The 12,176-nt window shown below is 45.9% G+C and overlaps 1 protein-coding gene across 1 annotated transcript; it reads left to right on the plus strand.

Moving 5' to 3' along the window:
- The first annotated feature begins 4 nt into the window (after positions 1–4).
- On the plus strand, positions 5–8,396 carry LOC121149202 (nibrin-like). Its single transcript, XM_040969686.1, has 5 exons — positions 5–95; positions 2,401–2,531; positions 3,575–3,723; positions 4,485–4,644; positions 8,227–8,396. The coding sequence occupies exons 1-5, from the start codon at positions 59–61 to the stop codon at positions 8,347–8,349; spliced, it is 600 nt and encodes a 199-aa protein (XP_040825620.1). The 5' UTR covers positions 5–58; the 3' UTR covers positions 8,350–8,396.
- The last annotated feature ends 3,780 nt before the right edge of the window (positions 8,397–12,176 follow it).

Genomic DNA, 12,176 nt, shown 5'->3' on the forward strand with positions numbered 1-12,176 from the left:
CAGCTCGGGCGGCTGGCAGGCGGGCTGGCGCCGGTCGCGTCGGCCGGCAGCAGGGCCCATGTGGAAGCTCCTCCCGGCCGCGGGCCCAGCCCGAGGTAAGGACAGAGAGGGACAGAGGGCCCGGGTTCGGAGGAGCGCCAACGCGGGGAAGGAAGTCGGGGAGGGTCGCTTCCGGTCGGGTCCCCTTACCTTCCGGGGCACGGCGGAACGGGAAGGAAACCGGGGGTCTGGCACGCGCGTGGTGGTCCCGGCTGCGCCGTGGCGGGGAAGGCCGGCTGTCCTCGGCCCCGGGGTTGGGCGGGTGGACGCCCGGCCCTGTCCCGCGCTGTGCAGTGGCCGTGGGACCCCGGCGCTGTGCAGTGGGCATGGGCGGTGGGGCGGCTGGCCCTTCGCTGAGCCCTGGCTGAGGTGGCTGAGGAGAAACAGGTGCACGGAGAAGCTTTCTGTTGTTTCAGACGCGTTTCCGTGCTGTCAGCAAGAGGGGACAGCCCAGACTTTTTCTTTTTGAAAAAGAGACCATCTTTTGCATCTCCCAGTTCACTGCCCTAGATGTGTCCAACGCTGGGGCTGGTCAGGCCCAAGCCAGGAACCCCGGGATGCAAGGGCCTCAGTTGCTGTCTGTCAGAGTGCGCCTTGGCGGTGCTGGGCTGGACCCCCTGCACAAACCTGGGATGCTGGTGTCCCAGGGGAGCTGCAGCAAAAGCCAGGCCACTTCACCCCGCCCCTTTCCTGTGTGTCTGCACTTCCCTAGTGGAAGTTGCTAGTTGCCTGCCTGCTGTTTGTGGTCCTTATTGGCTGATAAAAGAAAGGGTAAGCCAGTAAAGCCATGATTGCCTGTGTGCTCAGGGTGTTCACATTGTGATTGGGAAAAAAAGGGTACCTAGAGAGGCAGTCTTGACTGGATATTTAAGAAGTTTAAACAAAGAAAAATGAAGATTTCTTTATTTCACTTGAATGAGAGCAGGAAAGACAGAGAAGTCTTCCATTCTCGGGATGGCCTCCATGGCCAGAGCTGGACCAGTGCAAAGCTGGGAGCCAGAAGCTTCGTCTTGTCTCCCATGTGTATATAGGGGTGCAAGGACTTGGGCCATGCTCCACTGCTTTCCCAGCCAGAAGCAGGGAGCTGGATGGGAAGTGGAGCAGCTTGGGGTTGAACCAGTGCCCACATGCGATGCCAGCATGCAAACTGAGAATTAATATGATCTGGCCTCTGAAGGACTTTTGTAAACACCAACATAGGCATCCCTATGAACTTGCACCAGTTCAAGGCCAGACCGTAGAGATTTCAGTTTGTCTTGTGGCTCTCAGAGTTCCTGTGGATGTGTGGAAAGAAGACAGACCTGAGACAAATTGAGTTTGGCACAGCATACCTGAGGAAAGGCTTCATGAATCAAGGTGTGGCCCGAGCCAGTGGAGGTTGAGAGAGCAGTACCCAACAGTCCAGCAGACGGTAGGAGGTGACTTCCAGAAACAGCGGGATTGGTTAGTTGCAGCTTACTGTTGGCCTGGTCTGAGTGTGCAGTGAGAAGGCATTTGCCCTGCAGGACCTGGTCTGAGTAGGTGACAGGCTGAGACTTAGCCATCTGTAACGGGGATAGCACTGCTAAGTGCAGACATTTGGCACTGTGTAGCAGGGCTAGCCTGGGAGTCCTGTTCAGCCTGTCTCCAGCTGTTGGGTAAAGTGCACCCTTGGCCACAGCTCAGAGTTGAGTTACTGCCACCTGTGGGCAGACCTAGCTTGAGTCCAGGGCTCAGATACCCTGGATGTTTGGGCAGTGAGTCAGAACGCGTATCCCTGTCCCCCAAATAAGTAAAGTAAGGTAAAAATTTACAAACAAAGAATAGGGGCTGGTGTGATGGCTCAACTGGCTAATCCTCTACTGTTAGCACTGGCATCCCATATGGGCACTGGTCCTTATCCCAGCTGCTCCACTGCCCATCCAGCTCCCTGCTTGTGGCCTGGGAAAGCAGTCCAGGACGACCCAAAGCCTTGGGACCCTGCACTCAATATGAGAGACCTGGAAGAAGCTCCTGTCTCCTGGTCTCAGATCGGCACAGCTCCGTTGTTGTGGCCATTTGGGGAGTGAACTAATGGATGGAAGCTCCAGTCAAGTTCATATTGGGACTTTACTTGGGATTTCAGTAAATGTATACTTTGGGAAAGTATTAATTCCTTTCACTGTTGTTATTCCTTGAGAGAAATGGTATGCCCTTGCATTAATGTAGGTGATCTTTTGATATTCCTCAATAAGGGTTTAATAGAAAATGGGAGTTTAATTTATGTAAAACTGATGAACATTGAAATAGCAAAGTGTTTTCTTGACACATCATGAATTTTATCCTATATAATGTACACATTTATGTATGTGTGTTTGTGTCTCATGATTTTATTCCTCTTAGAACCATACAGACTTTTGACTGGCACTGAGTACATCGTTGGAAGGAAAAACTGTGCTATTCTAATTGAAGATGATCAGTCAATCAGTCGAAATCATGCAGTGTTAACCGCTAATTTTGCTGTGACCAACTTGGTATGTTCCTGATTGTATTTTGCTAGCTTGCAGTGAGAGTTGAAATCACAGTATATTGCCTTGATGTGAGAGAGAGAGAGCTGTTTGAGCATTTTATGCTTTTGTTTCAGTGACTTAGAAACTTGGAGAAAGTAGGTTGTATTTGTATTTGTTTACTTAACAACATTGACTGTTCCGTGGTGAGAGTTATTGGGCTTAGCTGTGATACATTCATGATGCTCGCTCTTAAAGAGAGTATGTGACTGATGGACACAAAGTCTGGGTGTGTAAAGGGAGGCTCCGCAGTGGGAATGACGGTTTTCCCGGGGAAGACAACTGTTGCTTCTGATCCACAGCTCTTTTGAATGGCTTGGAAGGTATTTGTTAGCTTTCACCAGAACCACGGGTGATGAGAGTGATAAAAATATATGAATAAATACGTTCAAAATCATCGTGGTAGGAACAAGAAAGTAAGCAGTTAGTTTGAACAAATGTGACAAATGCACAAGTGATGGATTAGTTTACTGGCATTTAGGTTTTGTGTCTATTTGTGTTGTAGAAAAGCATTATTATAGAAGTTGCAATAGAAAAAATAAAATTATTACCAAAAGTCAGAACCTCTAGGCTTTATGCCTTGTTTTCATTCGCCCAGTGTTTACCATGTGCTTTTGATAATGTAAACAAAACAAAACGAAAACTTAGGACTGAAGCTGTCATGTTATGCATGAAGCAAACTGCTGCCAATCATAAAATTCTCAAGTGTGTGAAATGGAAGGGTTGGGAAAGTCCCAACTGATTTACAGAAATAAAGAAAAATGTGTATTCCAAGAGTTATAATTCTGAAATTCAGAGATTTTCTTAAAGGGAGATATTTATGTTAATTGCTAATTAGTCCTTTGAAGGCAGCCAGAACAGTAGCTGTCATTCCCTGTGGTGGCAGGATATGCAGCTATTTATTATTTTACCCTTTTCAAAAGTTATCAAATGTCTCCTGTGAATCATTTCCCCCTGGATTGTATGTGCTTGAGCTGTAAAAGACTTGTAATTACTTCTCTAATTTTCAGAGTCAAACTGATGAAATCCCTGTATTGACAATCAAAGATAATTCTAAATATGGTACCTTTGTTAATGAGGCAAAAATGCAAAATCACCTTCCCCAAACTTTGAAGACAGGGGATAGAGTCACCTTTGGAGTGTTTGAAAGTAAATTCAGGTATGGATTTGTTTATTTAATTTTTGTTGTTAAAGATTTACTTTTACATGAAAGGCAGATGAACAGAGAGAAGGAGAGACTAGGAGATCCTGCCTTCACTCCCAAGTTGCCACAACAGCCAGAGGTGGGCCAATCTGAAGCCAGGAACCAGGAGCCTCTTCTGAGTCTCCCACATGGCTGAGGAGTCCCACAACTTTGGGCTGTCCTTGACTGCCTTCTCAGGCCACAAGCAGGGAGCTGGATCCACATTTGGGAAGCTGGGGTATGAACTGTTGCCCATATGAAATCCTGGTGGAAGCTTAGTGTACCAAACCAATGGCACTGGCCCCACACTTTTTAAATTAGATTAAAGTGGACAATTTTATTTCACAACAATTGAATTTTAAAGCAAAGATAAGGATTATAAGGTGACAGTATAATTGACTTCCCATTTAGCACAGTAGTGAACTCTGTGTTGTTGGTATATTTTGTGGATCAAAGGTGGGGGGTGACAGGTGGGTAAAAGTTTGTGTTAGTCCCTGTGAGTTGTGATAGGAGCCTCGTTTGTTTGATGCTTCATAAGTTAAAATGTAATGTTGATGTTGGCCATGTCTTTTTCTTCTTTGGGAACACAAGATTTAGGAGGTAAGAATTTCCTAAGTTACAAATTTATAATGTGTCAAAATTAAACGAATAATATGTTGTAAGTTTAAAGTTGTAAAGTATTGTAAAGTTGTAAAGTCTTTGTAACTGTGATAACGTAACTTTATTGTCATTCACAGGGTAGAGTATGAACCTTTGGTTGCCTGTTCTTCTTGTTTAGATGTGTCTGGGAAAACTGCTCTAAATCAAGCTGTGTTGCAACTTGGAGGACTCACTGTGAACAGCTGGACAAAAGAATGTACTCACCTTGTCATGATGTCAGTGAAAGTCACCATGAAAGTAAGTTGAACTGTGTTCCCATATTAAAACAAGTTCTGGGACCTTGAGTGAACTCACCACAGCACAGAGTTAGCACCATGTGTCTCTTCTGTCAGATTGTCTTCCTCCAGTCTCTGACATTGTCTCATGGTCTCATGCTCCCTCAGTTAAGTTATAATCACACAAAGAATTCTTTGCTGTATCTTTAAAGCCCTGAGATGTATAGATATGTACCTTCCAAAGATGCTGACTAGTCATTAAAGCAGTGATGTATTTTGGTATATTTTCAGGTTTTGCATTTTCATCAGATTTGATATATCCAAAGGTAATTGAAGAATGGCATTTAAGATGTGATTCGTTAAACAGGCTGACTGTGCAAAAGATATGTGGGATTGTTTTAGGCTGAAAAGCAACAAATACTTTGATTCCTGTGTTTGAAGATGCAAAAACCTTTTGTTATAATTAATTAAATATTAGTGTTATATTCTAATTTATACATAAATGGCTCTTATGTGTGTACATATATGTGTATGCAATAGCTGTCAAAGAGAAAGGCTCACTGCCCAGATTGAACCTGAAGTTAAATTTGTATCATGGTGAAGTTACCCTGAACAAAGATAGTTCCCTCTTGGAAAATTTAGGACATTGATTTTTTTGCTGCTGCAGCAAGACTAACTTAAAAAATACTCATGTTGATAAATTCACAGGTAATAGATTCATAAAACATTTGTAAAACCAAAATATGCATGAGGACATATTTAAATGTTAGCTCAGCATAACCCCCTTAAGATATTAAGTTACTCAAATGGAATAGGTAATGATACATGGGTTTAGAAGCCTGAAATAAGGTCAAAGATGCTTTGATTGTCTTGGAGATTTTGCCAAGTCCTCAGAGCTGGACACTTCTAGTACCTGACATGCTAATGACCACCATTAGAGACACCACCATGGAGTGTGCAGCGTTTCTTCTTTGGTGTTTCTGATCACTTTTTGCAAAATAAACATCAAAATAAACCCTGATCATTAGTTTTTGCTCAGCGTTCTCAATGCATAGTTAGGCTTATAGGGTTTTGTTTTGTTTTGTTTTGCTTTTTACTTTTGTTTTGTTTAGATTATTGAATGTTAGAACCAGAGGGAAACCTGAGGAGTATTTAGTTCAGCTTTTATATTTTGAAGAGAAATTGCGACTTGGAGCAGTTACGTGCTTAGCCCAGAATCGCGCGTGTTGCAGTTTTATTCAGTTGGATATTTCAACCCAGCCATGGCTCTTCCATACCCCTACCAAGCTCACACATGGTTCAGTAAGGGCTGAGACCTAACCTAGTCTGTCACACAACCCTCCCCGGTCCTCCAGAGCACCAGATGGTGTTGGAATTTGGCCTGGCTTGGTGCTTCCCATCCCAGTCCACAATTGTGCCAAGTGAGATTACGATCGTATCCTGATCAGAATGTAGCCTCAGTTCCAGCCCATGCGCTCCTTGGTGGGAAACTCAACCCAGCTAGGGTGTCCTGTTATTTCCCCAACCGGGCCTCTGCCCTGCCATAGAGCAGGTGTAGGCCGGTGGTTGTTCTGTCTCTGTTTGGCAGAGCCCCTCACTTGTCGTGGCCCCTTGGATGCTGTGGCTTAGTGCCTCTGCCTCACACAGATCAGTATGTGCAAGGACCTACCTGGCATGAGCTGTGCTCCAACCTGATTTCTGTTGTTACTTGTGAGTTAAGGTTTGTTCAGCCTTGCCCCTTCTGTCCCCTTCCAGTGGCAGCCCGGCCCACCCCACATCCTGTTTAAAGATGCACATTTGGGTGCTGCTGCCTTGACCTACCCTGACTGTTGTGGATTCCTTTACCCATGAGTGATGGCAGATGTCGTGGTCACACCTAGCTTAGACCATTGCAACCCCAGCTTGGGAACTAACCCGGGGGATTTGTATTCCAAAGGGTTGGACCCACACAACCCCACAGAGCCTACCCCCAGCCCAAGTTCTCTTGTGTGCTGGAGAGTGTCTTGATTTGCCAAATGTGACCACTCCACAACTCCAACACTCAGTCGGGCAATGGTACCCAACACTGCCAAAGAGGCCCCCATCCATAGCTTCGGTGTGGGCTAGTATATGGTGATCAGTGATGTTCAATACTAATATCCCATCTCTGTATTCATAATTGAGCTGTTGCATCTGTCTTACTAAAATTATCTTCTGGACACTTCCCCCAAACCCCTAGGTCTTGGTCCCCTTGCCTGCTTGTATCTTTCATGACACTGTCACTGAGAATACCCGAAAATTCACTTTGCACCTACACTCAACCTAGTCTTAGTCATGAGTGACCCAGGCAGCAATTACATATCTTGAAAACCCCAGAGTTTGCCCTTCCGGGCGGCCAGCAGGCAAAGCCTGGCACCACTTGGTGCACTGGCCGCCCTGGGGGAGGCCGAGGACTCGTTCACTGCCTTGTGGCAGTGTCTTTGGCGTGAGTCCCCCGCATTGGGTCCGACCCGGCAGGGGCACCCCCCACAGTCGCCACACTGCAGGGAGCGTCAGTTGCCCCCAAGCCCAAGGACCGAACTCCTCCCAAACTCCCCCAGCCGCATGGTCTTAGCAGCTGGGCGGAGCTAGGAATTTCCACCCAGTTCCCAAGTTCCCTCATGGCGGACTTACCCTGAGGGAAGAGCTCTCTTGGGTCCTGGGGGAGGCCGAGGACTCGTTCACTGCCTTGTGGCAGTGTCTTTGGCGTGAGTCCCCCGCATTGGGTCCGACCCGGCAGGGGCACCCCCCACAGTCGCCACACTGCAGGGAGCGTCAGTTGCCCCCAAGCCCAAGGACCGAACTCCAGTCTTGTGTTGATTGAACTTAAATACTCTATGTTGCATTTGGATGATCTCATTCACATAGGAAGTTGGGATCTGTCAGATTCCAGTCTTTAGAGATACCCTCAATCTGGTCGCTCCTAACACCTGCATTATTGAAAACATATGTATAAACTGTATAGTTGGATTATTTCCTAGAATATGCCAGCTCTTTCTTATTTTAATTGCCCGCAGTAGTATTTTCTAGTCCTTTATGAGTTTGTGGATGTGTGTTACTTGAGGCTGATAGCTTGATTCACGTTAGTTCACAGTTTCGTTCTCTCTTTATGTGTGCAACAGCTTCCACTGAGCCTAACCAGTTGCTCCTTGATTTACTGTGTTGAAGAGGCTTTATTCTATACTCTTACTCCTTCTGAAAGCAGTAAGGCTCCACAGAAATTTCCATTTATCTCTTAATGTGTATTGCCTCTGCAGGATGGGTTTGATTTCTTCAGCCTGAACGTGTACTTGTAATGTTTTTCAATTGGAATGCATTTTTAAAGTCTTTGTGTTATTCTGCCTATCCCAAAGGACTACTGTGTCATTGGCTTCTGATAATTGAGTAGTTCTGGTTTGTGGTATAAAACTGAGCAAATATGAAATTCTATTTTACAGATTGTGACTTCGTTTATCAAATTAAGAAAAGGAAAGAAAACAGTTATTAGAAAGGCATGTTTGTAGTTTATAACATGAATGTTTTCTTTAGAAGAAGCTATCATAATGACTATATATATATATATCCACATATATTTTCTTTCTTTTAGACGATTTGTGCACTCATTTGTGGATGCCCCATTGTAAAGCCAGAGTATTTTACTGAATTTCTCCAAGCAGTTCAGTCCAAGAAACAGCCTCCACAAATAGAAAGGTATATTATGTGTTTCTAATTAACAACATATGACAGAAAAGATGAGCGCATTGACTTTCGGTTAACTCTCTGGAATTCTAGATGTGATAGTTGCTGTGTTCCACGTTTCTCTTGTGTGTGTGTATGTGTTCCATGTTAATGAGATTTTTTCAGTTAGTATGTAAAGAAAGAGTACCCCAAATTCTTAATTGGTTATTTCTTAGCTCTGTGAAACAGATGTTAACTGCTAATATATAACAAAAAACTGTTGAAGCATGGTAAATAGGTCAGCATTGCTCATGTGCCAGTGTCGGGGTCATGGGTGAGGTACCCTTGGTAGTGGGGCTGCAGCAACCCTCTTGGAGAACCACATATTTGCACGTAAATGTTGACGCCACTGGGCACTGCTTTTGTTACCTCATTTCAAAATGAGATCACTGACACAGTTTGGTAGCTCTAGATTAGTAATTCCATCTATAAAATCTGAGCACATGGCTTGCTCTCATCCTACTTGCTTGTTAAAAGAAATGTTGATTGTTGGTAATTGCAACAAAATGTGGATGATATGTGCCAGATTTGTGAGCCACTAGACTTGGAGATCTGGCCTAGACTTGGAGAGGGGTAGTACCTAATACCACCCCAAGTCCCAGGTGAGGGGAGTGCCTCCTGAGGAAGGGGCCATCTGATTGACAAGTAGATAGACCACATTGCATAAGGTAGGGGGCTTTGGCTTCCAGTTGGTGATGCTAAGCTTGCTACTTATGTGTCCTGTTTCACTCTCCCACTAAGAGATTTCCAACCCCTTTTCTTAAGGGCTGCTGGAGGATATACATTTGTCTCATCTTCTGTCGCTGCTTCTTACTGATTAGGTGTGAAGATCTTCATGTCCTGGGTTCAGAAAGCTCTCTGCATCTCACCTAATGGCTACATCTCAGGAGCCATAGAAAACTTAGCTGATTCTGCTGGCTGTGTCCATAGATTACTGTCACTAACTCTGAGAAGTTTCTGGCCTTTTTTGTCTTTGAGGTGGCGTCTGAGGACCTCAGCTGGTTTGTAGGAGCAGGCCGACTCATTCGAGTGCACCTGGACATGCTCCCCTCCTCTGCACTGGAGTCAGCGCAGGCAGCACAGCATGCACTGTGTGTTTCAGCACTAGGACACACAGCCCACTCTGTGCTCCCTGAGATTGGGGATCCTGCCTTGTCTGGGACCAACCAGTCCCGAAAGCCTGGGGTTCTTGGTGACACCAAAGGCTGTTGGTTGGATCACCCCACATTTCCTGCCATGGGTGCGACTGCCTGTAACCTGTTAGACCCCTAACCTGCTGCCCAAAAGCCATCAGTGCAGCCAGATTGTACGATTACAAGCTTACATTGATTCTATAGAATGACTGGCTATTTCAAATGGCCTTAAGTTTAGGAGTGTTAAGCAAGTTAAGAATTTCCAAAGTATTTTTATCAGCATGTTGTAGTGTTACTAATATTTTTATTTTATAAGGATTTATTTATTCTTATTGGAAAGACAGATCAGGTTTATGACGAGAAAGAGAGACAGAGACAAAGATCTTCCATCCGCTGGTTCACTTCCCAAATGGCTGCAACAGCCAAAACTGAGCTGATCTGAAACCAGGAGCCAGGAGCTTCTTCTGGGTCTCCCAGATGGGCACAGGATCCCAAGGTTTTGGGCCTTCCTCTGCTGATTTCCCAGGCCATAAGCATGGAGCTGGATGGGAAGTGGAACGGCTGGAACACAAATCAGCACCCATGTGGGATGCCAGTGCTTACAAGACAAAGATTTAATCTCTGAGCCATTGTGCTGGGCCCACTCATTTTATTGTTAGAGGAGTAACAAAGTGGTTCATGTTCATAAGCATGTCTTATTGCATACATATGTATGAGCTATGTTTTTATAGGACTGACAGATATAGATTTGTTAATATCAGCATCACCATAAACACATGGTTATGTGTTATGCTACATCACGATGGGTATGAAGTACTGGGTAGTAGTGGTAGTTTGTGATTTTTGTCCTTCTACTTCCAAAAATTTATTTATTTTATTGGAAAGGCAGATTTATAGAGAGTAGGACAGAGAGAAAGATTTTTCATTCCACTGGTTCAATGTCCAAGTGGCCACAATGGCCAGAGTTGAGTCGATCTGAAGCCAGGAGCCAGAAGCTTCTTCCAAGTCTCAATGTGGGTGCAGATCCCAAGATGTTGGGCAATCCTCCAAGGCTTGTGCAGGCCACAGGCAGTGAGCTAGATGGGATGTGGAGCAGCCAGGACACAAACTGGCAGTCAAATGGGATCCCAGGGCATGCACCGCAAGGATTTAGCCATATGGGATCCCAGTGCTTTCAAGGCAAGGATTTAACCACTGAGCCATTGTGCCAGGCCTCCACATCCTCTTTTGATGTCACCTTCAGCCTAATACACATCCTTTGAGGTCCTGAGTGTGGACATGGTCACTAGGGGAAATGCAGAAGCAGGCAGGTGACAGAACCTTGGAGAGCCACTGTCAGCAGGCTTCTGTGGACGTTGTCTGAGATGCTGAGTCTCCTTTGTAGCTTGCTCTTTGCTTTTCTGCTGGCCCCATCCACGTGGCCTTTCATTTTCTGCCCTGGTGGCCCAATGTGGTGCTGACCTCCTCCAGAGTGGCCAGAAGAGGATCAGGGTAAAGCATACACACAGAGGCGGCACAACAGCCTAGAATCACTGCCCATGTTACCTTGTGGATGTTTGAAGATCTGGCCAAAGACTATCCAGTGCTGGTGACCTTGAAGGGAAAAGAGAGAAAGGAGGGAGGGAGAAAAGTAAAGAAGGAAGGCAGGCAGGCAGTAGTAGGTTTTTTTTTTTTTTTAATATTTATTTTTATCTTGGGCCAGGTGTGGTGGTCTAGCAGCTAAAGTTCTCGCCTTGCAACACGCCGGGATCCCATATAGGTGCTGATTCTAATCCTGTCAGCCCTGCTTCTTATCCAGCTCCTTGCTTATGGCCTGGGAAATAGTGGAAGATGGCCCAAAGTCTTAGAATCCTGCACCCACGTGGGAGACCTGGAGGAAGTTCCTGGGTCCAAGCTTTGGATCGGCTTAGCTTCAGCTGGTGCAGTCTCTGGGGTGTGAATTATCAGATGGAAGATCTTCCTCTCTGTTTCTCCTCCTGCTCTGTATATCTGACTTTGCAATAAAGATGAAATAAATCTTTACATCATGCATATGGCATAGGTTGGGGGCAGACCAGGCTGAACCCATTCACATCAACTGCTGGCGAATCTGAGCACCAGCATAGAGTGTGGGTCAGGCCAGTTTCGGTCACAACACATACCAGTGCACATTGAGGAATGCCAATGTGAGATGAGCCATACCAGATATGGTTGCAGTGCCCAAACAGCACACGTGAGAACCGGGGGGGTCGGGGGGAGGGAGAGGAGGTAAAGCTGCCAGGGGAATGTGGGCTCCTCTGCTGGACAACCACTCCTACTGGAGAGCATGAGTTGGGATGGGGGCAGACCAGACTAGGCAGGGCTACAACACCTGTGGGCCTCATGTGAGCTAGACTTGGGGAAGGGCCAGGTTTGGCTGACTGTTCTGACTGGTGCAAGCAAAAATTAGAGTGGGTGAGGGTTAGTTGGGCTTTGCCACATCATCAGATGGCAGAGGCTGGCACTGGAGTCCAATTCTGTTAAGTTAAGTGCCAGAACCACCTGGAGAGTGCACAATCCGGAAGTTGGCTTGGCCTAGTAGGAAGATAGTGGGCACCTCCCTTGTGGGTAACCACTCCCACTGGAGAGCATGAAAACCAGGGCAGGGACAGGGGTGGCTAGACAGAAAGGCATCTGCAAGTGTGTGTGTGGGGGCTGGATAGTAGGT

This window comes from Ochotona curzoniae, unplaced genomic scaffold (assembly GCF_017591425.1).
Source record: "Ochotona curzoniae isolate NIBS_2020 unplaced genomic scaffold, NIBS_Ocur_1.0 contig_1919, whole genome shotgun sequence".
Classification (NCBI taxonomy): Eukaryota; Metazoa; Chordata; class Mammalia; order Lagomorpha; family Ochotonidae; genus Ochotona; species Ochotona curzoniae.

Excerpts from the sequence above, each read along its gene's own strand:
- LOC121149202 (XM_040969686.1), top strand. The coding sequence starts at position 59 with ATGTGGAAGCTCCTCCCGGCCGCGGGCCCAGCCCGAG. Across the intron at positions 96-2,400 it reads GGCCGCGGGCCCAGCCCGAG|AACCATACAGACTTTTGACT; the intron begins GTAAGGACAGAG and ends TATTCCTCTTAG. Across the intron at positions 2,532-3,574 it reads ATTTTGCTGTGACCAACTTG|AGTCAAACTGATGAAATCCC; the intron begins GTATGTTCCTGA and ends TCTAATTTTCAG.